At 37.4% G+C, this 27,932-nt stretch overlaps 4 protein-coding genes across 5 annotated transcripts; all 4 read right to left on the reverse strand.

Annotated features, from left to right (window-relative positions):
- Positions 1-1,415: 1,415 nt before the first annotated feature.
- LOC137720104 (sorbitol dehydrogenase-like) lies at positions 1,416-3,151 on the reverse strand. Its single transcript, XM_068459117.1, has 3 exons — positions 2,831-3,151; positions 2,407-2,711; positions 1,416-2,322 (listed from the first exon to the last, which is right to left on the reverse strand). The coding sequence occupies exons 1-3, from the start codon at positions 2,958-2,960 to the stop codon at positions 1,651-1,653; spliced, it is 1,107 nt and encodes a 368-aa protein (XP_068315218.1). The 5' UTR covers positions 2,961-3,151; the 3' UTR covers positions 1,416-1,650.
- A 7,247-nt stretch (positions 3,152-10,398) lies between these two features.
- On the reverse strand, positions 10,399-14,343 carry LOC137720501 (sorbitol dehydrogenase-like). Of its 2 annotated transcripts, none has more exons than XM_068459578.1 (3): positions 14,104-14,343; positions 11,441-11,745; positions 10,399-11,355 (listed from the first exon to the last, which is right to left on the reverse strand). In XM_068459578.1, exons 1-3 carry the CDS (start codon positions 14,231-14,233, stop codon positions 10,684-10,686), a joined length of 1,107 nt encoding a protein of 368 aa, XP_068315679.1. In that variant the 5' UTR covers positions 14,234-14,343; the 3' UTR covers positions 10,399-10,683. The 2 variants fall into 2 exon arrangements, with proteins under 2 accessions (XP_068315679.1, XP_068315678.1); XM_068459577.1 differs by lacking the exon at positions 14,104-14,343 and adding an exon at positions 11,872-12,115 and having other exon boundaries at positions 10,400-11,355.
- Positions 14,344-18,059: 3,716 nt separating this feature from the next.
- On the reverse strand, positions 18,060-19,774 carry LOC137720454 (sorbitol dehydrogenase-like). The gene is made up of 3 exons (XM_068459524.1): positions 19,530-19,774; positions 19,099-19,403; positions 18,060-19,013 (listed from the first exon to the last, which is right to left on the reverse strand). The coding sequence occupies exons 1-3, from the start codon at positions 19,657-19,659 to the stop codon at positions 18,342-18,344; spliced, it is 1,107 nt and encodes a 368-aa protein (XP_068315625.1). The 5' UTR covers positions 19,660-19,774; the 3' UTR covers positions 18,060-18,341.
- Positions 19,775-26,281: 6,507 nt separating this feature from the next.
- LOC137720595 (sorbitol dehydrogenase-like) lies at positions 26,282-27,932 on the reverse strand. Its single transcript, XM_068459685.1, has 2 exons — positions 27,664-27,932; positions 26,282-27,532 (listed from the first exon to the last, which is right to left on the reverse strand). The coding sequence occupies exons 1-2, from the start codon at positions 27,791-27,793 to the stop codon at positions 26,556-26,558; spliced, it is 1,107 nt and encodes a 368-aa protein (XP_068315786.1). The 5' UTR covers positions 27,794-27,932; the 3' UTR covers positions 26,282-26,555.

Genomic DNA, 27,932 nt, shown 5'->3' on the forward strand with positions numbered 1-27,932 from the left:
CATAATACATAATTTTGGTTCCTCAGATTTAAAATCAATAGAAATGGTTCATGAGATTGTCCATCATCCATTATTTTGGTCATTCCATTAAAAAACTTTGTTAAGTGGTCCTTGAGCTTTTTAATGGAATGACCAAAATGATGGATGATGGATAATCATAGGGACCAAAGTTATGTGTTATGCAAATCTCAGGGATCAAAATTATGTGTTATGCAAATCTCAGGGACCAAAGTTATGTGTTATGCCCTCAACTTAACGGATTTTTTTAACAGAATGACCAAAATAATAGATGGTGAACAATCTCAAGGACCACTTCTATTGATTTTAAGTCTCAGAAACCAAAGTTATGTGTTATGCAAATCTCAAAAACCATTTTTACTAAAAAAAAACCTTAAATTAGTAAGGCCTATTGGACATGATAAGGGCTGGTGTTGTTTAACTTTATAAAAATGATAGTTGACCTCGACATGGATGAGGACGACATTGTGGCACGAGGATGAAATTTGCAATATATGGGAATTTAGAGGGTTATTAAATTTACATTTGTAGTTTTTATTATGTTTTTACGTGATAGATATGAGAGTTTTTTAGATTTATGTGTGTAATATATCATGTAAGAGAGTCTTTGGTTTGTTTTTCGTCATGTACCTCGGGCGACATCTTAAATAAAGAACTCTCAATTTGGGAGAATAGCCCATTTGCAATATTCGAACTGCCCATAGAAAATTGATAAAGATTGATAGCGGTTATGTTTAATTTATAGATGATTAATTTTTAAAGTTCTTATAGTTTTATAAGATGAATATTTTGATGGCTTAATTATTGATATTAATCCTAAGCTATCGTTTTTTGCCCCCAAAAAAAAAAAAAAGAAAAAAATAAATCCTAAGCTATCGTTTGAGTTTCACTTTGTTCCCTTTGAAATTCATTTTTGTACCACTTAACCTCAAAACTCAACTTTGTCAAATACTTTGTTAGCTTCTAAGGACGTGGCAACATATATGACCTACTTTTTTTTGCTAAAACACTTGTACCAATAAGTTTAATATTCACAAAATGTTTATATAATCAATTGAAGAAAAAAAAAAAAAGAGATTGTATTGTCACCTATTTTCATCTGGCTTCACTAATATTAGGGTTTAGAACTTTAGGGTGAAAAAGTAAAAGAAACTGCCTTGGGGTGAAAAAGAGAAAGAAAAAGGATAACTTGCAACTAAAGCAACGAAGGCTTTCATCTTAAGTTGCCCGGTTTGGATTGATAAGATACAGAGATTCCACACATAAAATAAATGTACAAGGATTGATCTCGATTGTGCGCTTGTAATACTTACGTATGCTCCAAAGGTGTGCGACTGAGGCCTTGTGTTAAATAAACACAACTTGTTTAAAAAAATGTCATATTGATTGAAGAACCTCTCAGTATAATGTAACATTACATAGTTCATATTTCTTGAAGGAAATAATGTAAAATAAAACAATTTACAACTCTGTACATGAACAAGCTTGGGTTCTATCATACAGCTTCCCCAACAGTAGAAACCAGAACTTTGTCCAAAAAAAAAAAGGAAAAAACTGTAGATAATTTTCACCTAAGATTTCCGAACCATTACAACTTGTCTCAAAGAATCCGATATATAGTAACTTAATTTTCTAAAGATTAAACATGACTTTGATGGCGTTACCCCCACGAGCACTAGTCGCAAAGGCTTCTTCCACCTCCTTCTCGGTAAATCCAAACCGGTGAGTAATAAGCGGCTTCACGTCGATCTTCCCACTTCTCAAAAAATCGAGGCAAAGTGGCCATGTGTTCCTGTACCGGAAAACTCCAACCACATCAACCTCCCTGGCAGCAGCTGGAGTGAGAGGCACTGTCATCGTGCCGTGTCCCATTCCGACAAGGCAGACTCTGCCGCCGGAGCGAGTGGCCTTGAGACCCGTCGACATGGTCTTACTGAAACCCACACAATCAAGGGTTACATCCACTTCGGATTCCATGGCTTCTTTAATCATGGCAACTTCGTCATCTATATCCTCCATTTTTGTAGAAACTTTTACAGTGCCATCAGCGCCAAGAGACTTTGCCATGGCTAAACGCTGGTCATCCATATCCACGATGACAATTCTTGGTGCCCCAAAAGCACGAGCGGCCAAAACTGAAACGAGACCAATAGGCCCAGCTCCGATTACCAGAACAGTTGTTTCGGGACCAACATTGGCTCGCCGACATGCATGAACTCCAACACTCAAGGGCTCACACATTGCCCCTTCCTCCAAGCTCACATTCTCTGGCAGCTTGAAGCATAGATCCGCAGGATGCACAATCTGTTAAAACAGATGGTCATTATATACGGTCCTGATGCCATAGAATTCATATGTCAAAAAAGTTGAGAAAGTCGAAATTTATACCTGATTTGCCAAGGAACCATGAACCGGTGGGGTGGCGAAAAACTTCATGTCGGGGCAAAGATTGTACCGCCCTCCTTTGCACTGCTGACACCGTGAGCAACTGATACCGGGCTCAACCGCCACCCGGTCACCAGGCACCAGATGCTTCACCTCGCTCCCAACTTCGTCTACGATCCCAGCACACTCATGTCCGATTACCATTGGCTCCTTGACCTCAAAATCCGCACATTTCATGGTCTTGAGGTAGTGAACATCGCTTCCACAAATGCCGACAGCCTTAATCCAAATCCGGACATCATTGGGTCCTAAAAGTAAGAAATCCCAAGAGAACAGGGAAGCAACATGTTAGCATCACTACAACGATGAAAACTAAAAACCGAAAAAAAATAACGAGGAATTTAAAAGAATGGAGAGAAGTAAATACCCATACTGGGGAGCTCGAAAGGTAGGATCTTGATGGTGTTGAAATCAACAAGCCAAGCAGCCATGTTTTCTTGCTCAACAGGTTTGGCTTCTTTAGCCACTCCATTAATCGATTGGCCTCCCTTACCCATAATATTTCTGACACTAGCTCTGTGTTTTTTTTCTGAAGTGTACTGCTTTCTCTGTTTGCTTTGTGCTGTGTGTGTTTGAAAGACGGAATACTTGTGTTTTTTTTTTAGATGGAACAAGCTGGCTTGGCAAGGGTGTGTATTTATAGCAAACTTGAGAGTCTGATTTGGTCAAGTTGGTTTGTATAAGATTAGGATAATCTAAACCTGAAACATTATCTGATTCTTTTCAAAAACGAATAAATATTATGGGGGGGACATTGTTTGATGTTTCCTAGAAGGAGTCCTTTCACATTTTTACAAACTAAAGACACACATGCAAAATAAATCATAAAAATTATTGTTTTTCAGTTATGTAAACCAAGAATGTTTTACTGTAAAAAAGACAAACATTTATGAGCTATTTTGTAACTGATTTTTAAATGATTAAAAACGTTTTTTTTAGAAAATATTTTGGTAATTAATGTTTTGCAAAAATATAAGTGAATCTTGAAGAAGCTTTTGAAATGCTTACACAAGAATCGCATAACTAGTGCATCTTGTAGAAAATACTTTCAGTATTTTTCAAACACCAAACATTTTTCTAAAAACGTTTTGAAATTATTTTTAAAACATTGTCAAACGAGCCTTATATTTGTTTATTTTAATACAAAGGACTCCATTTCTAATACTGTTTCCAAACATATTCGGAAGAAGTCTAACAAAAAATCCTAGGTCATAGTTTTAGGCCAAGACAGCCCTTTACGTCAACAAGAAGACTAGCAATGACAGATTGGGGGAGGGATGAGTTTTTTTTTTTTTTTTTTTTTTTTTTGTTTTTTTTGTCATGAAACCTGCAACCCAGATCCACCGGCCACACATGGAAAGCTATGTCATTGGTCTCACTTAGCTCAAAACAATTGTTTGATTTATTTATTTATTTATCGTCGGTATTTCTTATTAATAAAATAAATTATGCAATGTCAACTCTCTTCAGAAACGAGTTGAGATGGGCTGTCTGTGTTGCCGCTGGATGCCCTAGGTTTCTGCACGCTTCAGAGATGAGTGACTAATTTCCACGTCAAATACATGTGGTGACAGAGTTGTGCGACTGTTGGCGATTGCGAAGGTCCAGAAATTTTCTCTAAGGTGCAAGTTTGGCCAAGTCAAATAGGCGTGGTACGTCACAAAAATATGGATAATGAGTGCCACGGCAACGTCCAGTCAGACACGCGTAGGCAACGTATTCGGTGGGACAAATTGTCTTGGTTTAAGATGAAATAGGATCCTCTCCGGATTCTATGAAGGGATTTGAAAGATCAATCAATCGTATCCGTTCATTGTATATCATGTGAATAGAAATTATTTAAAACTTTTTATTTAAAATTAAATATAAATAGTATTTAACCAAAAGTGACCGCAAAAGATATGATTGATTGATTTAAGAATCATCAAAAGAGAATCCGAAAAAAATCCTTGTCCGTTTAAGATAAACATGAATTAAACAAGTTGAGTAATACAATATATTAATAAGAATGTTAGTCGTAAATTTGTGGCGTCTCCCGCTTTTTACCGGCGGTCAAATATGGCCTTTTTGACATGATAAGGGCTGGTCTTGTTTTACTTTGAAAAAATGATGGTTGACGATGACATTGTGGCATAAGGATGAAATTTGCACTTTATGGGAATTTAGAGGGTTACTGAATTACAATTTTAGTTTTTACTACTTTTTTTACTTAATAGATATGAGAATAGAGAGTTTTATGTAAGGGAGGGCACGGACCGAGTCAGCTCCAAATTTGAAGGGACCAAATAAGACCTATTTTAAAATGCAACGGGATGGTCTGGCTAGATTTACGCATCCAATTACATTCTTTTTTCTTCTTTTTTTCATAACAGAATATGTAGATCGGTGTAAGTACCACTGTAACATCTCCTTCACCTTTGTAAACCTTGCCCAGTACAGAGTCTAATTAGGAGAAAAGAATATTGCACACTCCTAATTAACAAAGAAACCCAAGTCACTCTGCAATCCCAACCAAATCGCACAAACAACAAAATTAGCAAATCCCCTACACCATAATTAAAATTATTCACAATCCTGAAACAGAACCAAGTATGAAAGATTGAAACTATCACACGACATATATAAATAACTAAACCTAAAAAAATTTGAAACTAGGCATTCAAAATCAATTTAATTCAACAGAAGAACGAAATTCAATAGATTCAAATCCAATTCAACAAAAGATTTTGAATTGGAACTAAATGTAGGTCAAGATTCAAGAACCCAACAAAATTCCTAAATCTAGAGAACCCTAATTTATTTTCAATCCTAAATCCTTAAAACATAATACCTTAAAACCCAAGGTAAAAATTCAATAGATTCAAATCCAATTCAACAAAAGATTTTGAATTGGAACTCAATGTAGGTCAAGATTCAAGAACCCAACAAAATTCCTAAATCTAGAGAACCCTAATTTATTTTCAATCCTAAATCCTTAAAACATAATACCTTAAAACCCAAGGTAAAAATGTCGACTATCAAGAATCGTCAACTCTGCAAATATGAGTCTGAGTCAAACGGAGGAGATGACTGATATTAATTTCGTCGTTTCGTGTTGTTTGACTTCGTGACTTCATCTCTTCGAGTTCAACATAGAGACGGATAAAAGTGAGAGAGAGACACTGTTGGAAATTATATATTATATATTATAGTATATAATTTTAATAATTGAATGAAAAATATTGTTAACCAATTTCTTAGAAATGTTATGTTGTTTAGTTGTATTCCCTTGATAAGTGATGTATACTTATAGATGAAAAGTTACATCTCTTTGATAAGTAGAAATTAGATTCTATATAAACCCATGAAACCATTGGTATTAAATAGAGAAAATTAGAGTTAATTTTTACTCTTGAGAAATAGGGTTTCCCCACTTTGTTTCTCTCATGCTTCGTGTGTCAAGTTTCGATTCGTGTCTTGAGAGTACGGAATATATAAAGTTTGCCAGAGTCCGAAGATTGAAGTGCTTTGACTTCGGATTATAGATTGTTGAATCCTGGGAGATGGACGTCTACCGAACTACAAGCACTAGAGTAGGGGCGAAATTCTATCTTTAAGACATTGCATTTATGCAAGCCTCGATCTCCAAGTTTGTCAGTTATTCTAACTTTCTTTCTAGTTGTTTATATTAATCTCATATATAATTGATGTTGTGAATTTCTTTGTGATTATTATCATTGGAATTATATTATTATTTTTCATATTTTCCAATATTGCTCCAACAATCTAAAGATATAAAATTTATCCCTATGGAACAATCGGAAATATGAATGTTCTCGATTCTCATATTGAGAGTTTAAAGTTGTGGCTTTAAAAGTCTTGGACAACATATGGTGTTGTATTTGATGTGAAGCCTAGAATTGATGCAATTAAGACTTTAATCTCTGATTTAGTCTTGATGATTGGGTTGGATGATGTTGTGGTATTATCCGTATGGAGCGGTGTCAATCAACTGCTTGTTTCTTTTTGAAAAGATAAAATTTAAAATTATAACTTTTTGGGCAATGCAGCACTTGATGAAAAGGCGTGAGTAGTTTGCTTAGGTAATTTGGATCTGGTATGTATATGCATGCTTACATCTATATGTGTCTGCAAGTTATCTTGAAAGCATGAATTGCATGACTTGTGTGATATGTCTTATGGATAAATTTCTTAATTTCAAAGATCAATAATAAATATTTATATCCTAAATGCACTGGAGGTTACTTATCACAAGTCATAGGCGATAGAAATGAAATATAATGGTTGCCTGGAAATTCATTCCCATTCGACCAATGTGTGTGTGATATATATGGATTGATTTATTCATATGAATATGATGCATCTCATTAACTGGGCATATTTTTCTACGATTAAAGTTTTCGTATCTTCTTGTTGAGTATTGGTAAGGATTGCAACCCTTAAGTCTATACGTAAGAACGACTTAACTACTTTGGCAATGTGCATAATGTAGTTGGGCATAATCAATAACTGCTTATGGGTTTATGAGTTTGGTTCTGCAGAGTAGCACAAAAAACGAGTTGCATTTTAAATTGAGGAAGTAAATCTCTGTTAGCGGTTGTGTAGCCTCTTTCTTTGCGAAAGAGAATCTTATGTTAGTATACATATGACACAAAACTTGTGGTTGTATACTACAGATATGTGAGGGCTTCAAAGCCATAGTGATACGGAAACATGAATATTTGAGTTTTTGTTTCCCAATTAGCTACAAGATCATAATGCAATCTTTAATGTTGTGGCTGGGCATCTAAGGATATAGGCTATATAATCTACAAACTCATTGATTGAATTAGCACATTTATAGAATGATGAGCACTTCCTGATAAAGGAGTAACATGTGAAGGCACTACAAAAATGAGTTTTGCTCATAAGCCATGTTAGTCATGGATAAAACCAAGGCCAATTCTTTTGCAAAGTATACACTGAAAGTGTGAGGGTCTTCGTAAAAGGAATGATGAGGCACTGAAATTGATGCTTATTGAGTAAGCATACATAATTAAATTAGACATGATGATGCTTATTAAGCAAGAATATCAATGGACATGTTATGAATTCAATAATGCTGGCTAATTGAATTTTGATAATTTAAAGTCAAAGTACATATAGGTGGATATGCAAAGGCATAATCAATAATGGAATTGAATACAGCCTTAAGGCTAGAGAAATGTACTTTGTGATAATTTAGCCGAGTAAGGGCTAAACACGATGTCCAAATTGTCAAGAGTAATTTGTTTATTAAAAGAGAGAGAATAAAAAGCAGTTATATCTTATAATGATTAACTTTAAGGTATGAAGAGTTAGAGACCTTCTTACAAATACATTAAATGTGGGGGAAGTCTACTTCCTAGTGTTAGCAAATTACTTACAAAAGTCCCAACATATATATACTTTTGAGGACTTGAAATTGAGAAACAACTACTCTCATATGAAATATAATTTCATCAGATGGATTGTGCACACCATTGAAATAGTCAACCTAGTAATGGATCCAATTATTAAAGGTTTGATTAGAGAGTAAGTTGATCATCGAAGGGAATGAGGCTAAAGCTAACATAACTAATGAATCAGCCGAGTGAAAACCTAACTTAGTTGATTAGAGATCCCATGGTCTAAGTTCAATAGGCAAACTGGTTGGGCATGATTCAAAGAAGTTAACACACTATATGCCTCATTCCTATGGTGGAAGAAGTGTGTTGTTTGCAGACGTTTTAGGTTGTATATTTATACTTAATGACAGTGATATCTTATAAATAAGAGGAATAAAGCAGAATATTCTTAATCAGTGGTCACCTATGTGAGAGTAGAAGTGGGTCGCTTCTATGAGTATGAGATGACTAAATTCTCTAAAGCTCTCATGAATCAGGGATTTGTTCAGGATCAAAATGAACACAACCGTATGAACCGGAATATATTAGGATTAGTGATGTGTGTTGCTTATTGTCTCGGTTTACTACTGCGATGAACAGTTCAAGATTCTATATTCACTGCGTCACCAAGTAAATCCGATAATTATTCACTAGGGTAGGTTCAAGTCCAAAAGACACCTCTCCCGATGCATCTCTTGTTCGCCTGTACTCTCAAATTCTTCCTAATTTTTCATTCATGTGGGGGATTGTTGGAAATTATATATTATATATTATAGTATATAATTTTAATAATTGAATGAAAAATATTGTTAACCAATTTCTTGGAAAGGTTATGTTGTTTAGTTGTATTCCCTTGATAAGTGATGTATACTTATAGATGAAAAATTACATCTCTTTGATAAGTAGAAATTGGATTCTATATAAACCCATGAAACCATTGGTATTAAATAGAGAAAATTAGAGTTAATTTTTACTCTTGAGAAATAGGGTTTCCCCACTTTGTTTCTCTCATGCTTCGTGTGTCAAATTTCGATTCGTGTCTTGAGAGTACGGAATATATAAAGTTCGCCAAAGTCTGAAGATTGAAGTGCTTTGACTTTGGATTATAAATTGTTGAATCCTGGGAGATGAACGCCTACTGAACTACAAGCACAAGAGTAGGGGCGGAATTCTATCTTTAAGACATTGCATTTATGCAAGCCTCAATCTCCAAGTTTGTCAGTTATTCTAACTTTTTTTTTCTAGTTGTTTATATTAATCTCATATATAATTGATGTTGTGAATTTCTTTATGATTATTATCATTGGAATTATATTATTATTTTTCATATTTTCTAATATTGCTCCAACAGACACAGCAGCAGAGACAAAGAGAATCTTATTAGAAATAAACTATGGGAGTTAACTAGATAGACACTCAACAGTGGAGATTTAATCTCCATCTATAAATTAAAGGAAAACTAATGAAAATGGTTTGAAAACTTTGAGTTTTAACGATAATGACAAAATAAAGGGTAAAGTGAATAGTACCAAGATTAACTTTTTAGTGTAAAAATATGGTTTTTCGTTAAAATAAACAGTATCGCGGATTTTTCGTTAAAACTCCCTAAAAACGGTTCCGATGGACATCCCGTTTCCTCATACATTTGGACCCTCCCCACCTCATCCCATTGTATTTGTATGTTTCTAATAATTGGACCTGTTCCGTACTCGCCCCGATCTGCATGTATCCCCAACACATAGATCTAGGACCCGTTTCATGTAAGAGAGTTTTTAGTTTGTTTTTAGTCAGGTGCATCAGGTGACAACTTAATTAAAGAACTCAATTGAGAGAATATCCTATTTGCTTTAAGGTGTCCATAGAAAATCAATATAAAAATTGATAATTGTTATGTTTAATTTCTAAATGCATAATTGTTAAAGTTCTTACAAAAATGCTATTTCTACTATCTATTTGTAATATTATTTGTACCAATCTCTATTAGATAAATAGTACAAATGATGATACAAATAGATAGTAAGTGTAGCACTACTCAAATTATTATTGTATTATAAGATGAAGATAGAAATGGCTTAATTATTGTTATTAATCCTAAACTTTCATTTGAATTTCACTTTGCTCCCTTGAAATTCATTTTTGTATCACTTAACCTCCTAAACTCAACTTTGTCAAAATACTTTAATATTTACAAAATCTTTAATTATAATCAGTTGAAGAAAAAATAGATATTCTTTTAACACCTCGTTATATCTGGCTTCACTAGCACAAGAATATTAGAGTTTAGAACTTTAGGGTGAAAAAAAGGTAAAAGAAAACGCCTTGGGGTGAAAAAGAGAGAAAAAGAGTAACTTGTTGCTAAAGCAAATGAAGGCTTTCATCTTAAACAACACAATGTGGATTGATAAGTAACAGAAAGGCTACACACAAAATAAGTTAAGAATATTTGATTTCGACTATGTACTTGTAATACTTATGTATACTCCGAAGGGATGGAACCAAGGTCTTGTGTTAAATAAAAACAACTTCTGAAAAGAAAAGAAAAAAATGTCTTATATTGATTGAAGAACCTTTCGGTATAATGTAACAATACATATTTCATATTTTTTGAAGGAAATAATGTCAAATAAATCAATTTACAACTCTGTACATGAACAAGCTTGGGTTCTACCATAAAGCTTTCCCCAACAGTAGAAACCAGAACTTTGTACAGAAAAAATAAAAAAACAAATTGTAGCTAATTTACATCTAAGATTTCCGAACCATCACAACTTGTCGTCTCAAAGAATCCGAAATTTTGTAACTTATGGCAAACTTCCTATAGATTAAACATGACTTTGATAGCGTCACCCCCACGAGCACTGGTAGCAAAGGCTTCTTCCACCTCCTTCTCTGTAAATCCAAACCGGTGAGTAATAAGCGGCTTCACGTCGATCTTCCCAATTCTCAAAAAATCGAGGCAAAGTGGCCATGTGTTCTTGTACCGGAAAACACCAACCACATCAACCTCCCTGGCAGCAGCTGGAGTGAGAGGCACTGTCATCATGCCGTGTCCCATTCCGACAAGGCAGACTTTGCCGCCGGGGCGAGTGGCGTTGAGACCCGTCGACATGGTTTTATTAAAACCCACACAATCAAAGGTCACATCCACCTCGGATTCCATGGCTTCTTTAATCTTGGCAACTTCGTCATCCAAATCCTCCATTTTTGTTAAAACTTTGACGGTGCCATCAGCGCCGACAGACTTTGCCATGGCTAAACGCTTGTCATCCATATCCACAATGACAATTCTTGGTGCCCCGAAAGCACGAGCGGCCAAAACTGAAACCAGACCAATAGGCCCTGCTCCGATGATCAGAACAGTTGTTTCGGGACCAACATTGGCTCGCCGACATGCATGAACTCCAACACTCAAGGGCTCACACATTGCCCCTTCCTCCAAGCTCACATTCTCTGGCAGCTTGAAGCATAGATCCGCAGGATGCACAATCTGTTAAAAACAGATGGTCATTATATACGGTCCTGATGCCATAGAACTCACATGTCAAAAAGGTTAAGAAAGTCGAAATTTATACCTGATTTGCCAAGGAACCATGAACCGGTGGGGTTGCGAAAAACTTCATGTCCGGGCAAAGATTGTACTGCCCTCCTTTGCACTGCTGACACCGTGAGCAACTGATACCGGGCTCAACCGCCACCCGGTCACCAGGCACCAGATGCTTCACCTCGCTCCCAACTTTGTCTACGATCCCAGCACACTCATGTCCCATCACCATCGGCTCTTTAACCTCAAAATCCGCACATTTCATGGTCTTGAGGTAGTGAACATCGCTTCCACAAATACCAACCGCCTTAATCCGAATCTGGACATCATTGGGTCCTAAAATTAAGAAATCCCAAGAGAACAGGGGAGCAGCATATTAGCATCACTACAACGGTGAAAACCAAAAACCAAAAACCGAAAAAAAATAACGATGAATTTAAAAGAAGGGAGAGAGGTAAATACCGATACTGGGGAGCTTGAAAGGTAGGATCTTGATGGTGTTGATATCAACAAGATACGCAGCCATGTTTTCTTGCTGAACAGGTTTGGCTTTCTTAGCCAATCCATAAATCTTTTGCCCACCCTTACCCATAATGCTTTTGATACTTGTTTTGTGTTTTTTTTTCTTTCTGAAGTGTATCGCTTTCGCTGTTTGCTTTGTGTCTTCTGTGTTTGAAAGACAGAATAGTTCTGTTTTTTGATGGAGCAAGCTTGGCTAGGGTGTGGTATTTATAGCAAACTTGAGAGTCTGATTTGGTAAAGTTGGTTTGTAAGTTGGATAAGCCAACCCTGGAACATTATCTAATTATTTTCAGAAATCAATAAATTTATTTAATTGTGGGACATTGCAGGGATGTTTCCTAGAAGGAGTCCTTTCACATTCTTACAAATTGTTGACACATATGCTAATTAAGTCAAAAAAATTGAGAAGTTTCGTTTTATATGATTACCAAGAGTGCTTTCCTGCGAAGCACTCCATTTTTAATACTGTTTTCCAAACAGCCCTTTATGTGTCATGAAGAAGAGTAGCAATGACAGATTGGGGGAGGGGGTGTATCAAGAAACCTACAACCATGATCCACCGGACACAAATAAGAGAGCTATATGTGATCCTAACAATTGGTCTCACTTATTTATCTTTTAGGTCGTTTATGGTTAGTCAAGCACAAGTTCTTTTTCTGTAGTTAAGGATCACATAAACTGTAAATTAACGTCAATTCTCGAGATAATCAACTCAGAATATAATCAAAATATTGTAACTTGAGTGATTAAAGCATTTATATGTTTCAATCCCCCTTCATAGTTAACGATCATATATACTGCAAATCAGTATCAGTTCTAGACAGAATCAGCTCATAGTATAACCGAGATATTGTAACTCGAATGATTAAAGCATTTTTTTCGGTTATCGTGATTAAAGCATTTTCTTCATACTCGAACTCATGTGTTTTCAATCCCCTGTTTCTAAAGTTGTTTGTATAAAATAAAATAATAGTCACTTTACACCTTTTTTTTATGACTAGGTTTAGAGCAAAGAACAAACCACCGCCACCACCACCACAACTATCTCCAATCCCACATTTATGCGTGTTTCAATCCCCTTTCATAGTTAACAATCACATAACCTACAAATCAACATCTATTTTAGATAAAATCAACTCATAGTATAACCAAGGTCTTGTAATTCGAGTGATTAAAGCATTTTATTTTTGGTAATCGTGATTAAAGCATTTTCTTCGAACTTATGTGTTTTCAATCCCCTTTCTCTAAAGTTGTTTGTATAAAATAAAATAATAATCCCTTTACACTCTTTTGTATAACTAGGTGTAGAGCAAAGAACAAGCCACCACGAAGACGGCCCCACCACCCCAGCCCCACATGTTTGACAATGAATTTCGCCGGAGTACTAGCGTTATCCACAATTAACAAGTCCAATCCACACTTGGAGGAGAGAGGCTTCTACCACATGCCGGGTCCTCCTCTTGGACGGTGCATCCATTTTCCTAAACTGCTAGCAGGAATTTTCCAGTTGGATTATCCAAATATTTGGAGGCCGAAAGTGAGATTATTAAACGTTATCCAAATCAAGACAGTTGTAACAATATTTAATAAGTTTGACTATGTCGGTTTGACGATCTAGGTTTTAGTATGTACTGTCTACACGGTTTTGCTGTTAGTCACGCCCATGTTAGGTTTATGTTTACTCAAAGTCGAATCTGGAATATGCTGTCCTCCTTCAGTTTATTCCAAACAGCTTATCCTTACAGCAAATACTTTGAGATTCAAATAATTTTGGAGATTATGTCATGGGCTTCCTTCCCTTGACTTCATAACTTTGAAGTAAACAAAATTGTCGACAGGAAAAAAAACAAAGAAAAGAAGGTAACATTATAGTTGAACGGAAGTAAACTGAAAAATTAAAATACATGGTAACAGGACAAAACGGTTGTATTATATAAAACACATAATAACACGTGATAATTTTAAAATACTATCATTTTAACGTTCTGGTTATATGGTCCTATTCAACATTCCTAACACCATTTTAATTGTTGTTGGGCATTATTTTCATCTAAAAGTAAGAAATCCCAAGTGAACAGGGGAGCAACATGTTAGCATCACTACAACGATGAAAACTAAAAACAAAAAAAAAAAATTAACGATGAATTTAAAAGAAGGGAGAGAGGTAAATACCGAGACTGGGGAGCTCGAAAGGTAGGATCTTGATGGTGTTGGCATCAACAAGCCAAGAAGCCATGTTTTCTTGCTCAAAAGGTTTGGCTTCCTTAGTCACTCCATTAATCGATTGGCCTCCCTTACCCATAATATTTTTGACACTTGCTCTGTGTTTTTTTTTCTAAAGTGTATTGATTTCTCTGTTTGCTTTGTGCTGTGTGTGTTTGAAAGACATAATTGTGTATGTAAATTTCTTCCTTCTTATTTTTGGACAAAATTGCACCTACAAAACAAATAACACCTTAGATCAATGCCAAGAGTCTCACGTGCTCACGATAAATGGCGGAGGGCTTTGGCCGAAGAACCTCCGATGCCAAAGTTAGAATTTTGAAAGAAAAGTGTTTGGAGAATTTAGAATTGGAATTGAGTTTTGGAGAGAATGAGAGGGCTTTTATAGGGGTGTGGCCGGCCTCCTTTGGTGAGAGAGGACCACCCACTTGGCTCTCTTAGTGCCCTTTGGTGAGAGAGGACCGCCCACTTGGCTCTCTTAGTGCCCTTTGGTGAGAGAGGACCGCCCACTTGGCTCTCTTAGTGGGCTAGGTTCTTGATTTGTGTTTAATTGGGCATAATTGAATAATTAACTAATTAATTAGTCAATTAATATAATAATTGCCTAATTGATTAGCTAATTAATATAATAAAAAGGGAAAGATTTGGGAGTTACCTTGTGGAAAAGATTTGATGAGGATGGATGGAATAGGTTTTGAATTGTTACCTATTTTGGGCACTTGTGACTTGGTTGAGGGATGATTGCCCGCTGCTCGCGCATAGGAATCCTGATGTGCCTCAAGGGTATTCTTGTCATTTTAATCCAAAGATTCACGTGTCACATTGTGATTATTTTTGGCTCCACAATAATACTTGTGTTTTTTGATGGAACAAGCTTGGCTAGGATGTGGTATTGTTGACCCTAAAAATTACAAAGCCTACGCGGCGTGCAGGCTGAATAACTAATAAGCTAACTAAGTCTTTCGGTTGAATGCGGGGCGTGCCAACTCGTCGGCCGAGCTCGGCCAAGGAGTAAAATTTGTTGTTGTCGCGTTGAGCATGTTGCTGACTTCTTAATCTTGCGACTGCGACTGAGGAAGGAACACTCTCGGTCTTTGGGTTCTAGAGCCTGAAGACGAGGCTGCTAGTTCTGCGAAGTTCACAAATCGAATGTGCTTGATTCAGTCACCGTGATTATATTCGTAAGAGTATAAGCACGTCGAATCAACACCAGACTATACGGACAAAAATATTCAAAGATGATGTATGTCTTGATAGTGAACGTGGTTCGGCCGTCAGAATGTCGAACTCTAAGACTCACTTGTGAATACCCAATCATAAAATCACCCGGCGTCTGATACGCCGAATGTCGTAACTCGTGACACCTTATTTCGCCGAAAAGGCTGATAAGATGACCCCTACCAATAAGGATTCGAAAACCCTCCTCGGCTGAGACTTGGATAGGTAACCAGTCGGCCTCGATGCAGTGCTGTTTATCCAAACTGAAGATGCTCCTCGGTCGGCTGATTCTACAGTGACAGTGCTGTTTATCCAAACTGAAGATGTTCGCCGGTTGCCTTCACAGTGCTGTTTATCCAAACTGAAGATGTGTTGGCGGAAAAAGAAAAGGAAAAATCTCAAGGTGTTTGAGAGGTTTTGCGCAGGGCAATTATATGTTGAATTCCGGCTCCTTCTTTGTTGCATGATTTCTTGTATTTATAACACCAACTCCTTGAGACCGAATTAAACCCCTATCTGAATTGGGAGTCCTTACCCCGTTCTAACTTTGCTTCGAACAACCCTACTCCCATTAGGACTTTGAACTCACCCGTCTTCAAGGCTTTATTCATCGCTGGCTCGAGAATCCTAGTTGCACCAGGATTTCCTCGGCCCTCCTTGCTTATCTGGACTATTCCTTCTTGTGATAGGACTCGACCATCCCTGCTAAATGGCCCGGAATCAATCAGGCAGCCCATAGTATTTGACATTGCTTTGGGTCGAGCACAACCCTACACTCGGCCCAACAATATTATTTTAGGCCCAAACAGGTATATATAGCAAACTTGAGAGTCTGATTTGGTCAAGTTGGTTTGTATAAGATTAGGATAATCTAAACCTGAAACATTATCTAATTCTTTTCAAAAAAAATAAATATTATGGGGGGACATTGCTTGATGTTTCCTAGAAGGAGTCCTTTCACATTTTTACAAACTAATGACACACATGCGAAATAAGTCATAAAAATTAATGTTTTTCGGTTATGTAAACCAAGAATGTTGTTTTGTAAAAAAAGAAAAACACTTATGAGTTATATTTTTAATTATTTTTAAAATGATTAAAAACGTTTTTTGAAAAAATATTTTTGTAATTAATGTTTTGCAAAAATACAAGTAAATTTTAAAGAAGCTCTTGAAATGCCTTCATAAAAATCACATAACTAGTATTTTTTGTAGGAAACACATTTAGTGTTTCTCAAACACAAAAATATTTTTCTAAAAGTGTTTTCAGTTATTTTTAAAGTACTTCTAAACGAGTCGTATATATATATTTTTTGCAAAGCACTCCATTTCTAATAGTGTTTTCCAAACATATCCGGAAGAAGTCTAAGTCATTGTTTAGACAAGACAGCCCTTTAACGTCAGCAAGAAGACTAGCAATGACAGTTTGGGGGAGGGATGGGATTTTTTTTTTTTTAAAGAAACCTGCAACCCAGATCCACCGGCCACACATGGAGAGCTATGTCATTGGTCTCACTTAGCTCAAAACAATTGTTTGATTTATTTATTTATTTTTCGTCGGTGTTTCTTATTAATCAGATAAAATTATACAATCTCTCTACAGAAACGAGTTGAGATGGGGCAGTCTGTGTTGCTGCTGGATGCTCTAGGTTTCTGCACGCTTCAAAGATAAGTGACTAATTACCAGTCTGATAGAGTTGTGCGACTGTTGGCGGTTGCGAAGGTCCAGAAATTTCTCTAAGGAGCAAGTTTGGCCAAGTCAAAATGTCAAATAGGCGTGGTTCGTCACAAAGATATGGATAATGAGTGCCACGGCAACGTCGAGTCAGACACGCGTAGGCAGCAGATTCGGGTGGGACAAATTATGTTGTTTTAAGACAAACATGAATCAAGCAAGTTGAATAATACAATATATTAATAAGAGTTGTAATCGTAGATTTGTGGTGTCTCCTGCTTTTGACCGGCGATCAAATATGGCCTTTTGGACATGAAAATGGCTGGTCTTGTTTTACTCGGTAAAAATGATGGTTGACGACGATACAGTGGCATAAGGATGAAATTTGCAATTTATGGGAATTTAGAGGGGTTACTGAATTACAAGTTTAGTTTTTAGTGCCTTTTTTTTTACATAATAGATGGATAGGAGAGTAGAGAGTTTTATGTGGGGGTGGGTTCGGATCACGTTAGGACTAAATTTGAAGTGACCGGATTAGATCTGTTTTAAAATGCAATGGGACCGACCGTGCTAGATCCATGTATCCATTTACCTTTTTTTTTTCATAATAGAATATTTAAATTGGTGTAAGTACCACAGCAACATCTGCTTCTCCTTTGTAAACCTTGCCTAGTACAGAGTCTAATTAGGAGAAAAGAACATTGCACACTCCTAATTTAGAAACCAAGTCACTCTGCAATCCCACACAAACAACAAAATTAGAGTTTAAAACTTGAGGGTCAAAAAAGGTAAAAGAAAATGCCTTGGGGTGAAAAAGAGAGAAAAAGAGTAACTTGCTGCTAAAGCAATGAAGGCTTTCATCTTAAACAACACAATGTGGATTGATAAGTAACAGAAGGGTTACAAACAAAATAAGTTGTGAGGATTTGAGTTCTAATGTGTACTTTTAATACTTATGTATGCTCCGAAGGGATGGGACTGAGACCTTGTGTTAAATAAAAACAACTTCTGAAAAGATAAAAAAAGGTCTTATATTGATTGAAGAACCTTTCGGTATAATGTAACATTACATATTTCATATTTCTTGAAAGAAATAATGTCAAATAAATCAATTTACAACTCTGTACATGAACAAGCTTGGGTTCTACCATAAAGCTTTCCCCAACAGTAGAAACCAGAACTTCGTACAAAAAAAATAAAAAAACAAATTGTAGCTAATTTACATCTAAGATTTCCGAACCATCACAACTTGTCGTCTCAAAGAATCCGAAATTTAGTGACTTCTGGCAAACTTCCTATAGATTAAACATGACTTTGATGGCGTCACCCCCACGAGCACTGGTAGCAAAGGCTTCTTCCACCTCCTTCTCGGTAAATCCAAACCGGTGAGTAATAAGCGGTTTCACGTCGATCTTCCCACTTCTCAAAAAATCGAGGCAAAGTGGCCATGTGTTCTTGTACCGGAAAACACCAACCACATCAACCTCCCTGGCAGCAGCTGGAGTGAGAGGCACTGTCATCATGCCGTGTCCCATTCCGACGAGGCAGACTTTGCCGCCGGGACGAGTGGCGTTGAGACCAGTCGACATGGTTTTATTAAAACCCACACAATCAAAGGTCACATCCACCTCGGATTCCATGGCTTCTTTAATCTTGGCAACTTCGTTATCCAAATCCTCCATTTTTGTTGAAACTTTGACGGTGCCATCAGCGCCGACAGACTTTGCCATGGCTAAACGCTTGTCATCCATATCCACAATGACAATTCTTGGTGCCCCGAAAGCACGAGCGGCCAAAACTGAAACCAGACCAATAGGCCCTGCTCCGATGATCAGAACAGTTGTTTCGGGACCAACATTGGCTCGCCGACATGCATGAACTCCAACACTCAAGGGCTCACACATTGCCCCTTCCTCCAAGCTCACATTCTCTGGCAGCTTGAAGCATAGATCCGCAGGATGCACAATCTGTTAAAAACAGATGGTCATTATATACGGTCCTGATGCCATAGAATTCATATGTCAAAAAGGTTGAGAAAGTCGAAATTTATACCTGATTTGCCAAGGAACCATGAACCGGTGGGGTGGCGAAAAACTTCATGTCGGGGCAAAGATTGTACTGCCCTCCTTTGCACTGCTGACACCGTGAGCAACTGATACCGGGCTCAACCGCCACCCGGTCACCAGGCACCAGATGCTTCACCTCACTCCCAACTTTGTCTACGATCCCAGCACACTCATGTCCCATCACCATCGGCTCTTTGACCTCAAAATCCGCACATTTCATGGTCTTGAGGTAGTGAACATCGCTTCCACAAATACCAACCGCCTTAATCCGAATCCGGACATCATTGGGTCCTAAAATTAAGAAATCCCAAGAGAACAGGGGAGCAGCATATTAGCATCACTACAACGGTGAAAACCAAAAACCAAAAACCGAAAAAAATTAACGATGAATTTAAAAGAAGGGAGAGAGGTAAATACCGATACTGGGGAGCTTGAAAGGTAGGATCTTGATGGTGTTGACATCAACAAGATAAGCAGCCATGTTTTCTTGCTGAACAGGTTTGGCTTTCTTAGCCAATCCATAAATCTTTTGCCCACCCTTACCCATAATGCTTTCGCTGTTTGCTTTGTGTTTTTTTTTTCTTTCTGAAGTGTATTGCTTTCGCTGTTTGCTTTGTGTCTTCTGTGTTTGAAAGACAGAATGGTTCTGTTTTTTGATGGAGCAAGCTTGGCTAGGGTGTGGTATTTATAGCAAACTTGAGAGTCTGATTTGGTAAAGTTGGTTTGTAAGTTGGATAAGCCAACCCTGGAACATTATCTAATTATTTTCAGAAATTAATAAATTTATTTAATTGTGGGATATTGCGGGGATGTTTCCTAGAAGGAGCGCTTTCACATTCTTACAAATTGTTGACACATATGCTAATTAAGTCAAAAAAATTGAAAAGTTTCGTTTTATATAATTACCAAGACTACTTTTCTGCAAAGCAATCCATTTTTAATACTGTTTTCCAAACAGCCCTTTGTACGTCATCTAGAAGACTGGCAATGACAGATTGGGGGAGGGGGTGTATCAAGAAACCTACAACCACCGGACACACATAGAGAGTTATATGTGATCCAAACAATTGGTCTCACTTATTTATCTTTTAGGTCATTTATGGTTAGTTAGACACAAATTTTTCTCCGTAGTTAAGAATCAGATAAGCTGTAAATCAACGTTAATTCTTGACATAATCAACTCAGTATAATCAAAATATTGTAACTTGAGTGATTAAAACATTTTTGTGTGTTTCAATCCCCCTTCATAGTTAATGATCACATATGTGGATGCAAAATTCTGCCTTCTTGATCTTGGACAAAATTGCACCTACAAAACAATTAACACCTTAGGTCAAGGCCAAGAGCCTCACTCGCCCACAATGAATGGGAAGGGGGGCTTTGGCCGAAGAACCTCCAATGCCAAAGTTAGAATTTAGAGAGAAAAAGTGTTTGGAAAGTTTTTGGAGTTTTACAAGAGTGTGGACCTCCTCTTTCAAGGAAAATGGAGTCCTATTTTTAGACCATGGCTGGCCCTCTTTGGAAGAGAGAGTGGCCGTCCCTTGGATGTTTTTTGGGGTGTAATGGTGATTAATTTGGTGATTAATGGATTAATTAGGAATTAATCCATTAATTAGCCTAATTAATTTAATTTATAGGGAGGGTTTTGAAGGTTATGGAATGATTTCCTTGTAGAGGATATGGAGTAAAGATAGATGAGATAAATTTGAACTTGTTACCTATTTTGGACACTCTTGACTCGATTGATGGATGATTCTTCACTGCTAGTGTGTAGGAAACCGATGTGTCTCGAGAGTAATTTTATCCTCTTCACCTAAAAATCCACGTGTCGCCTCTTGATTATTTTTGGCTCCATAACATAGACTACAAATGAGCATCAGTTCTAGACAGAATCAACTCATAGTATAACCGAGATCTTGTAACTTGAGTGATTAAAGCTTTTTTTTGTTTTTTGTAATCGTGATTACAACATTTTCTTCGTACTCGAACTCATGTGTCTTCAATCCCCTTTCTCTAAAGTTGTTTGTACAAAATAAAATAATAATCACTTTACACCTTTTTCTATGATTAGGTTTAGAGCAAAGAACAAACCATCACGACCGCCATCCCCCACCCCCACCCCACATGTTTGACACTAAATTTCGCCGGAGTTCTAGCGTTATCCACAATTAACAAGTGCAATCCACACTTAGCGGAGACTTCTACCACATGCCGTCCTCCGTTAGTCTTGGACGGTGCATCCATTTTCCTAAGCTGCTAGCAGGAATTTTCCATTTGGATTATCCAAATATTTGGAGGCTGAAAGTGAGATTATTAAACGTTATCCAAATCAAGAAAGTTGTAGCAATATCTAATAAGTTCGACTATGTCGGTTTGACGATCTAGGTTTGAGTATGTACTATGTACACGGTTTTGCTGTTAGTCATGCCCATGTTAGGTTTAGGTTTACTCAAAGTGGAATTTGGAATATGCTGTTGTTGACCCTAAAAATTACCAAGTCTACGTGGCGCGCAAGCCGAGTAACTAATAAGCTAACTACGTCATTCAGTTGAAATGCAAGGCGTGCCAACTCGTCAGCCGAGGAGTAAAATTTGTTGATGTTGCGTTGAGCGCGTTGTTGACTTCTTTATCTTGCGACTGCACCCGAGGAAGGAACAAATCTCAGCCTTTGGATTCTCGAGCCTGAAGACAAGGCTGCTAGTTCTGCGAAGTTCACAAATCGTCGGCACCGGATTCGGTCACAGTGATTATATTCGTAAGAGTATAAGAACGTCGAATCGACACTAGACTGTACAGACACAAGTATTCAAAGGTGATGTATATCTTGATGGTGAATATGGTTCGGCCGTTAGAATGCCGAACTCTGAAACTCACTTATGAGTATCTAATCATAAAATCATTCGGCGTTCAATGCACCGAATGTCGTAACTCGTAATACCTTACTTCGCCGAGAAGGCTAATAAGATGACCTCTGCCAATAAGGATTCGAAAACTCTTCTCGACCGAGACTTGGATTGGTAACCAGTCGACCTCAAAGCAGTGCTGTTTATCCAAACTGAAGGTGCTCCTCGGTCGACTGATTCTACGGCAACAGTGTTGTTTATCCAAATTGAAGGTGTTCGCTGGTTGCCTTCACAGTGTTGTTTATTCAAACTGAAGATGTGTCGGCAGGAAAAAGAAAATAAAAAATCTCAAGATGTTTGAGAGATTTTGCGTAGGGCAGTTGTGTGTTGAGTTGAAGGTCCCTTCCATGTTGCACGACCTCTTGTATTTATAGTGAAGTATCTGCTCGCAGCCTGATGGTATTTGTAGAATTCAATTGCAACTCAAACTCTTTGATAAGCCAATCCCTTTGCTAATAATTATCACAACCTGAATTGGTGCTAGTAAGGCAGCATATTCGAAACGCCTAATGCCAACCACGTGCACTAGAACTCTCATTAATTTCAAACCCTCCATGTTGCTTGGCGGCTAAATCCTCCACGTGTATGTGAATTATGTATGTCGCAAACACCTGCAATTTAATTGCAATGCCAACCCCTGAAAGCCTTATCACATCCCATTAATGTTACCAAGCCTAGGCTATCTAGGCTTCCTATCTTATCACCTTTAAACTCATCCATCCGTGCATGCATCCTGACCCTTCTTTCTTGAATACCAGCTTTGCAGCATATCCACACGTCCACACACATCCCAACTCAATTTAAACTGTACCACTTGCTTTGGGATATAATTCGCACCCTATTTACTTGGTTGAAAAAGATGCTAGGATAATTCATATTAAAAGATAATTATTATGATAAAAACCATAATATTATCCTTTAATAATGACAAAAATTATCTCTACTTTTCCATCCGACGATTGAGAGCTATGTTCACTCAACGACCTTAATTGCACGGACCGATGGTGTAAATTTGGATCCAAACGGCTGTCCTCCTTCAGTTTATTCCAAACTGTTTAATTATCCTTACAGCAAATACTTTGAGATTCAAATAATTGTGGAGTTATGTCATGGGCTTCCTTCCCTTGACTTCATATCTTTGAACTAAACAAAATTGTCGACAGGACAAAAAACAGAAGGTAACATTATAGTTGAACGGAAGCAAACCGCAAAATTAAAATACATGGTAACAGGACAAAACGGTAGTATTATAAAAAATAAATAATAATATGTGATAAGTTTAAAATACTGTCATTTTAACGTCTGGTCCTATTCAACATTCCTAACACCATTTTAATTGTTGTTGGGCATTATTTTCATCTACCTTAGTATCCGAGTAAACCCTAGCCTTGGCATCCCCAAAATACCTGACTATAATCTGCTCGAACGAGTAGGTAGAGCTAACAAGCAGGTAAGCATGCAAGAATGCTTTTTTCCTTTTTGGATCAAGTAGGTGAGAGATGTGGCTAAAAATTTGAGTAAGGGGCCAAAATAATCATTTTGTTTCTTTCATGTATGTAGTTCAATATTCTAATTGGTAGGGTGTTGAGTTTATATACATAACTCAGGATTCGAAACTCACCCGTTCTCTAACTTAATGTAATCAATAGTGACAAAAAAAAAAAAAAATATCTCGCCCTCCTCTCAATAATAGTATTTAAAAAAAAAATAATAATTATCTTATTTTAGGAAGTTATCTTTATCTTTTGTTATTTTTCCTGCGATTCCTTTAACGCCTGAATTAAATATATTTTTGGTCGGTTAGCAAAATCTATTAGCCATTCTGTGAAGTAATGACTCCCACCATCCATTATCAACTAACAAAAACCGACCAAAAACCTAATTATTTAGTAACAGTTGGTTGGTCCCTGTGTAGCCAGGCTTAAACACGAGATGTGCTCTCTGTGTTGCCAGCAAGCCTTAGGGTTTCTGGCACGCGTCCAAGGTAGGTGACGACTGACTAATTCCCGCGTCAGAAATATGTGGGATTGAATTCGGTGACCGTTGAGTTGCAACGCTCCTGAAGTTTCTTCAAAGGAGCCGTTGTACGTCAACAATGGATAATGAGGTGCCACGTACAAGGTGTACCTTCAGACACACGCGTATGAAACATAATATATTGGGAAATTTGTTTTAGTGGTCCCTCTTACAAAATCTTTCCTCTCATTTACACTGTCTTTTCATATGGGTATATTTTTTATCGTGATCCTCAAGTGCTGATGATATTTATTTTTACATTTATTTTCATTGGATGAATTTAAATTTTGAAAATTATATTTAGTATATATATCTCGAATTATATTGATGAGTATTATCATCATATAAGGACGGTGAGCAAAAATATTTCATTTTTCATATATGCAACATACAAATAATGTTTTACACTAATTTACTCCAAAATGATAGGATTTTGGCCAGATAATATAATGGGTTGAAGAGAAATACCCTAACCATTAGGAGAATTCACCACTTAAATTCAATATGGTGAAAAGAGAAATGCTAATGAAACTCTCACAAAGTGAGACTCCCTGTGGACTTTCTGCCACATCACTATTTAATGTTAATTTCGATATCAATATTATAAAACATTGTGACAAAAGTATGATGTGACAAAGAGTTCATAAAGAGTTTCGTTTTTTATTTTCTTCTTTTTTTTTTTTTAAATATCTGTAACATATCTCGGGTGAAAATATCAACAACATCAATAGAGCTTATTACCATTTTGAAAATACCGACGAGGAATATCAACGCATCGACGATGTTAACAAAGAACAAGTTGATTGTCTCTCCCAAAGATCACAGACGGTCTTTGTCAATATTGTCGATGCATCAATGTCGTCGATGTATTGGATAGCTCAGTGATGAGCATATTGACTAAGCAAGGCTACATGAAAATACATTTTTGTCGATTCTCTACAAGTTCCCTAAAATATGTAGAAGAGATCATAGTGTGGGAGGATGTGAAGTTCAAGTTTGGCGTGAGGCGATTAGATGGACGGGATTTGGACCGGATCTTAGTGGTTTGGCAACTAGTAAGTCCAAATAAAAATTGCAAGGGTTAATGTTTAATTTGTAGTATATAATTACGGTTCTTGTAATTTAAAAAGGTGAAAATATTGATCGTTTAATTTGATATCTCCTAAACTATGAGTGAAACTCACTATGTCACTATAAACTCATTTTCGTGTCACTTAACTCTAACTCTACTAACTCAATTTTTATGTATCACTTTATCTTGTTTCGTTACCCTCGCCAAATACTCTACTAACTTTTATAACATGTCACCTATGTGAGCTACTTTACGCTAACATGTAATCAAGTCATTGCCACAAGTACTAACGAGTTTAACATTTAAAATTGTTTATAAAACTAATTGAAACTCACATTTTCTTAAATAAAAAAAGGAACCAGTTGCTGGTCAAGTTAAAACATTCCATTATTTTGGAGGCCGGGAAGACTCAAGGGCTCACACTTCGCCCCAATCGATGAAGCCTCAACACTTAAGACATGTATTCTACAAGCCAAAATGCTTTGAGTCCATTCGTGTTTGGCGTGAGCCGAACTTTGTTGCAAATATTTTGACTCACTCAAGACACCAACTGATCATTCTTAGATTTCTAGTTGTGCTAGGTATGCATTATGTTTAGACTTCGTTTGTACGTAAAGGCTTTGCTCTTTAACTATTTGTCGTTTTAGAAAATAAATATTAGATTGTATTAACCCTCAAAAGTAGTATTGGACAACCATCGTTAACACAAAAGTATTAGGTTTACAACTTTAGGGATAAAAGAAAAAGTAAAAGAAAATGCCTTGGGGTGAAAAGGGAGAGAGGAAAGAGTAACTTGCAATTTAAGTGATAAAGAATGTTCATCTTGTGTGTTAAGATTTGAATTATCTTTGATTATAATTATACTGGCCGATTTATGTGACCAATTTCTCTAACTTAATAAGTTGGGTTTGTGATAATTTGTAAAATTGTTAAGAATTAAGATTCTCATCATCTTTGGTAAAATCAAATCCACCGCGTAGACATTCATAAACTGCTCTACCATATGCTGCTCATACAGCAGCAGGAAATGCTATTGGAACAATAGTAACTCAAGGTATATATTTTCTACACTAATAGAAGTACGTCTATATTTCTGCATGACGATGTGTCTAGTACTCTCATCGATGGTCCAAAGGAACTGAAGCAAGGCCAACAGACTCGTGTCAAATGAAAACAACTTCAGCGGAAAAAAGACTTGTATTGAAGAACTTTTAGTTACATACATAGTTCATATATATTGACGGACTCATGTTAAAAATAAGGGAAGCTATACTACACTGGTGCATGCCGAGATCTAATAAAGGTATACAATGGTCCCTGTACAACAAGAAGTTTCCCCGAACTTTAGAACAAGACCATTCTTCATCCGAGATGATGACTTCCAAATTTGCAAACCATCACAAACTTGTCCCCTCAAACAATCCGAAATTCTGCAACTTCATGGTTGATTTGCTATAGAGTAAACATGACTTTAATGGCGTTGCCCCCCCGAGCACTGGTTGCAAAAGCTTCTTCCACCTCCTTCTCGGTAAAACCAAACCGGTGGGTAATAAGCGGCTTCACGTCGATCTTCCCGCTTCTCAAAAACTCAAGGCAAAGCGGCCATGTATTCTTGTAACGAAAAACTCCAACCACATCAACCTCCCTGGCAGCAGCGGGAGTGAGAGGGACTGTCATCACCCCGTGTCCCATTCCGACAAGGCAAACTTTGCCGCCGGGACGAGTGGCATTGAGGCCCGTAGACATGGTTTTGTTGAATCCTACACAGTCGAAGGTCACATCAACTTCGGATCCCATAGCTTCTTTAATCTTGGCAACTTCGTCATCTAAATCCTCCATTTTTGTCGAAACTTTGACCGTGCCATCGGCGCCGAGAGATTTTGCCATGGCTAAACGCCTGTCATCCATATCTACGATGACAATTCTTGGTGCTCCGAAAGCACGAGCAGCCAGCACCGAAACCAGCCCGATCGGCCCTGCGCCGACGATCAGAACAGTTGTTTCGGGACTAACATTGGCTCGCCGACAAGCGTGAACCCCAACACTCAAGGGCTCACACATTGCCCCTTCTTCCAAGCTCACATTTTCTGGTAATTTAAAGCACAGATCCGCGGGGTGCACAATCTGATTCGCCAATGAACCATGAACAGGTGGGGTGGCGAAAAACTTCATGTCAGGGCATAGATTGTACCGGCCGCCTTTGCACTGCTGGCAATGTGCGCAGCTGATGCCGGGTTCAACAGCCACACGGTCACCAGGCACCAGATGCTTCACCTCGCTCCCAACTTTGTCTACGATCCCAGCACACTCATGTCCGATCACCATCGGATCCTTAACCTGAAAATCCCCACATTTCATGGTCTTGAGGTAGTGAATATCACTTCCGCAAATGCCAACAGCCTTAATCCGAATTCGAACATCATTCGGTCCTAAAATTAAGAAATCCCAAGAAAGAGGAGAGCAAGATGTTAGCCAATACTTCAACGAAACTTGAAAAGTGAAAATCAAAAACCGAAAAAAAACTAGCGATGAAAATAAAAGTAGGGAGATAAGTACATACCAATAGCGGGGAGCTTGAAAGGTAGGATCTTGATGGTGTTAACATCAACGAGCCAAGCAGCCATGTTTTCCTGCTCAGCAGGTTTGGCGTCTCTAACCACGCCATTGCAGGATTGGCCTCCCTTACCCATTTTTTACTTTCGGTTTTTTCTAAAGTGTGTTTCTAAGACACAAACTACTACTTCTCCTAACAAAATAGACACAAATAGAACAAAAGACACGGATAAACGGAATGAACGGACTTGTTTGATTTCTTGATGAAAATAGAGT

The sequence above is a fragment of the Pyrus communis genome, chromosome 16, assembly GCF_963583255.1.
Source record: "Pyrus communis chromosome 16, drPyrComm1.1, whole genome shotgun sequence".
In the NCBI taxonomy this organism is placed as follows: domain Eukaryota; kingdom Viridiplantae; phylum Streptophyta; class Magnoliopsida; order Rosales; family Rosaceae; genus Pyrus; species Pyrus communis.

Coding starts and splice junctions, on each gene's coding strand:
- LOC137720104 (XM_068459117.1), bottom strand. CDS start 2,960: ATGGGTAAGGGAGGCCAATCGATTAATGGAGTGGCTAAAGAAGCCAAA. Junction 2,712..2,830: donor TTTCGAGCTCCCCAGTATGG/GTATTTACTTCT, acceptor TCTTACTTTTAG/GACCCAATGATGTCCGGATT. Junction 2,323..2,406: donor ATGGTTCCTTGGCAAATCAG/GTATAAATTTCG, acceptor CTGTTTTAACAG/ATTGTGCATCCTGCGGATCT.
- LOC137720501 (XM_068459578.1), bottom strand. CDS start 14,233: ATGGGTAAGGGAGGCCAATCGATTAATGGAGTGACTAAGGAAGCCAAA. Junction 11,746..14,103: donor TTTCGAGCTCCCCAGTCTCG/GTATTTACCTCT, acceptor TCTTAATTTTAG/GACCCAATGATGTCCAGATT. Junction 11,356..11,440: donor ATGGTTCCTTGGCAAATCAG/GTATAAATTTCG, acceptor TGTTTTTAACAG/ATTGTGCATCCTGCGGATCT.
- LOC137720454 (XM_068459524.1), bottom strand. CDS start 19,659: ATGGGTAAGGGTGGGCAAAAGATTTATGGATTGGCTAAGAAAGCCAAA. Junction 19,404..19,529: donor TTTCAAGCTCCCCAGTATCG/GTATTTACCTCT, acceptor TCTTAATTTTAG/GACCCAATGATGTCCGGATT. Junction 19,014..19,098: donor ATGGTTCCTTGGCAAATCAG/GTATAAATTTCG, acceptor TGTTTTTAACAG/ATTGTGCATCCTGCGGATCT.
- LOC137720595 (XM_068459685.1), bottom strand. CDS start 27,793: ATGGGTAAGGGAGGCCAATCCTGCAATGGCGTGGTTAGAGACGCCAAA. Junction 27,533..27,663: donor TTTCAAGCTCCCCGCTATTG/GTATGTACTTAT, acceptor TCTTAATTTTAG/GACCGAATGATGTTCGAATT.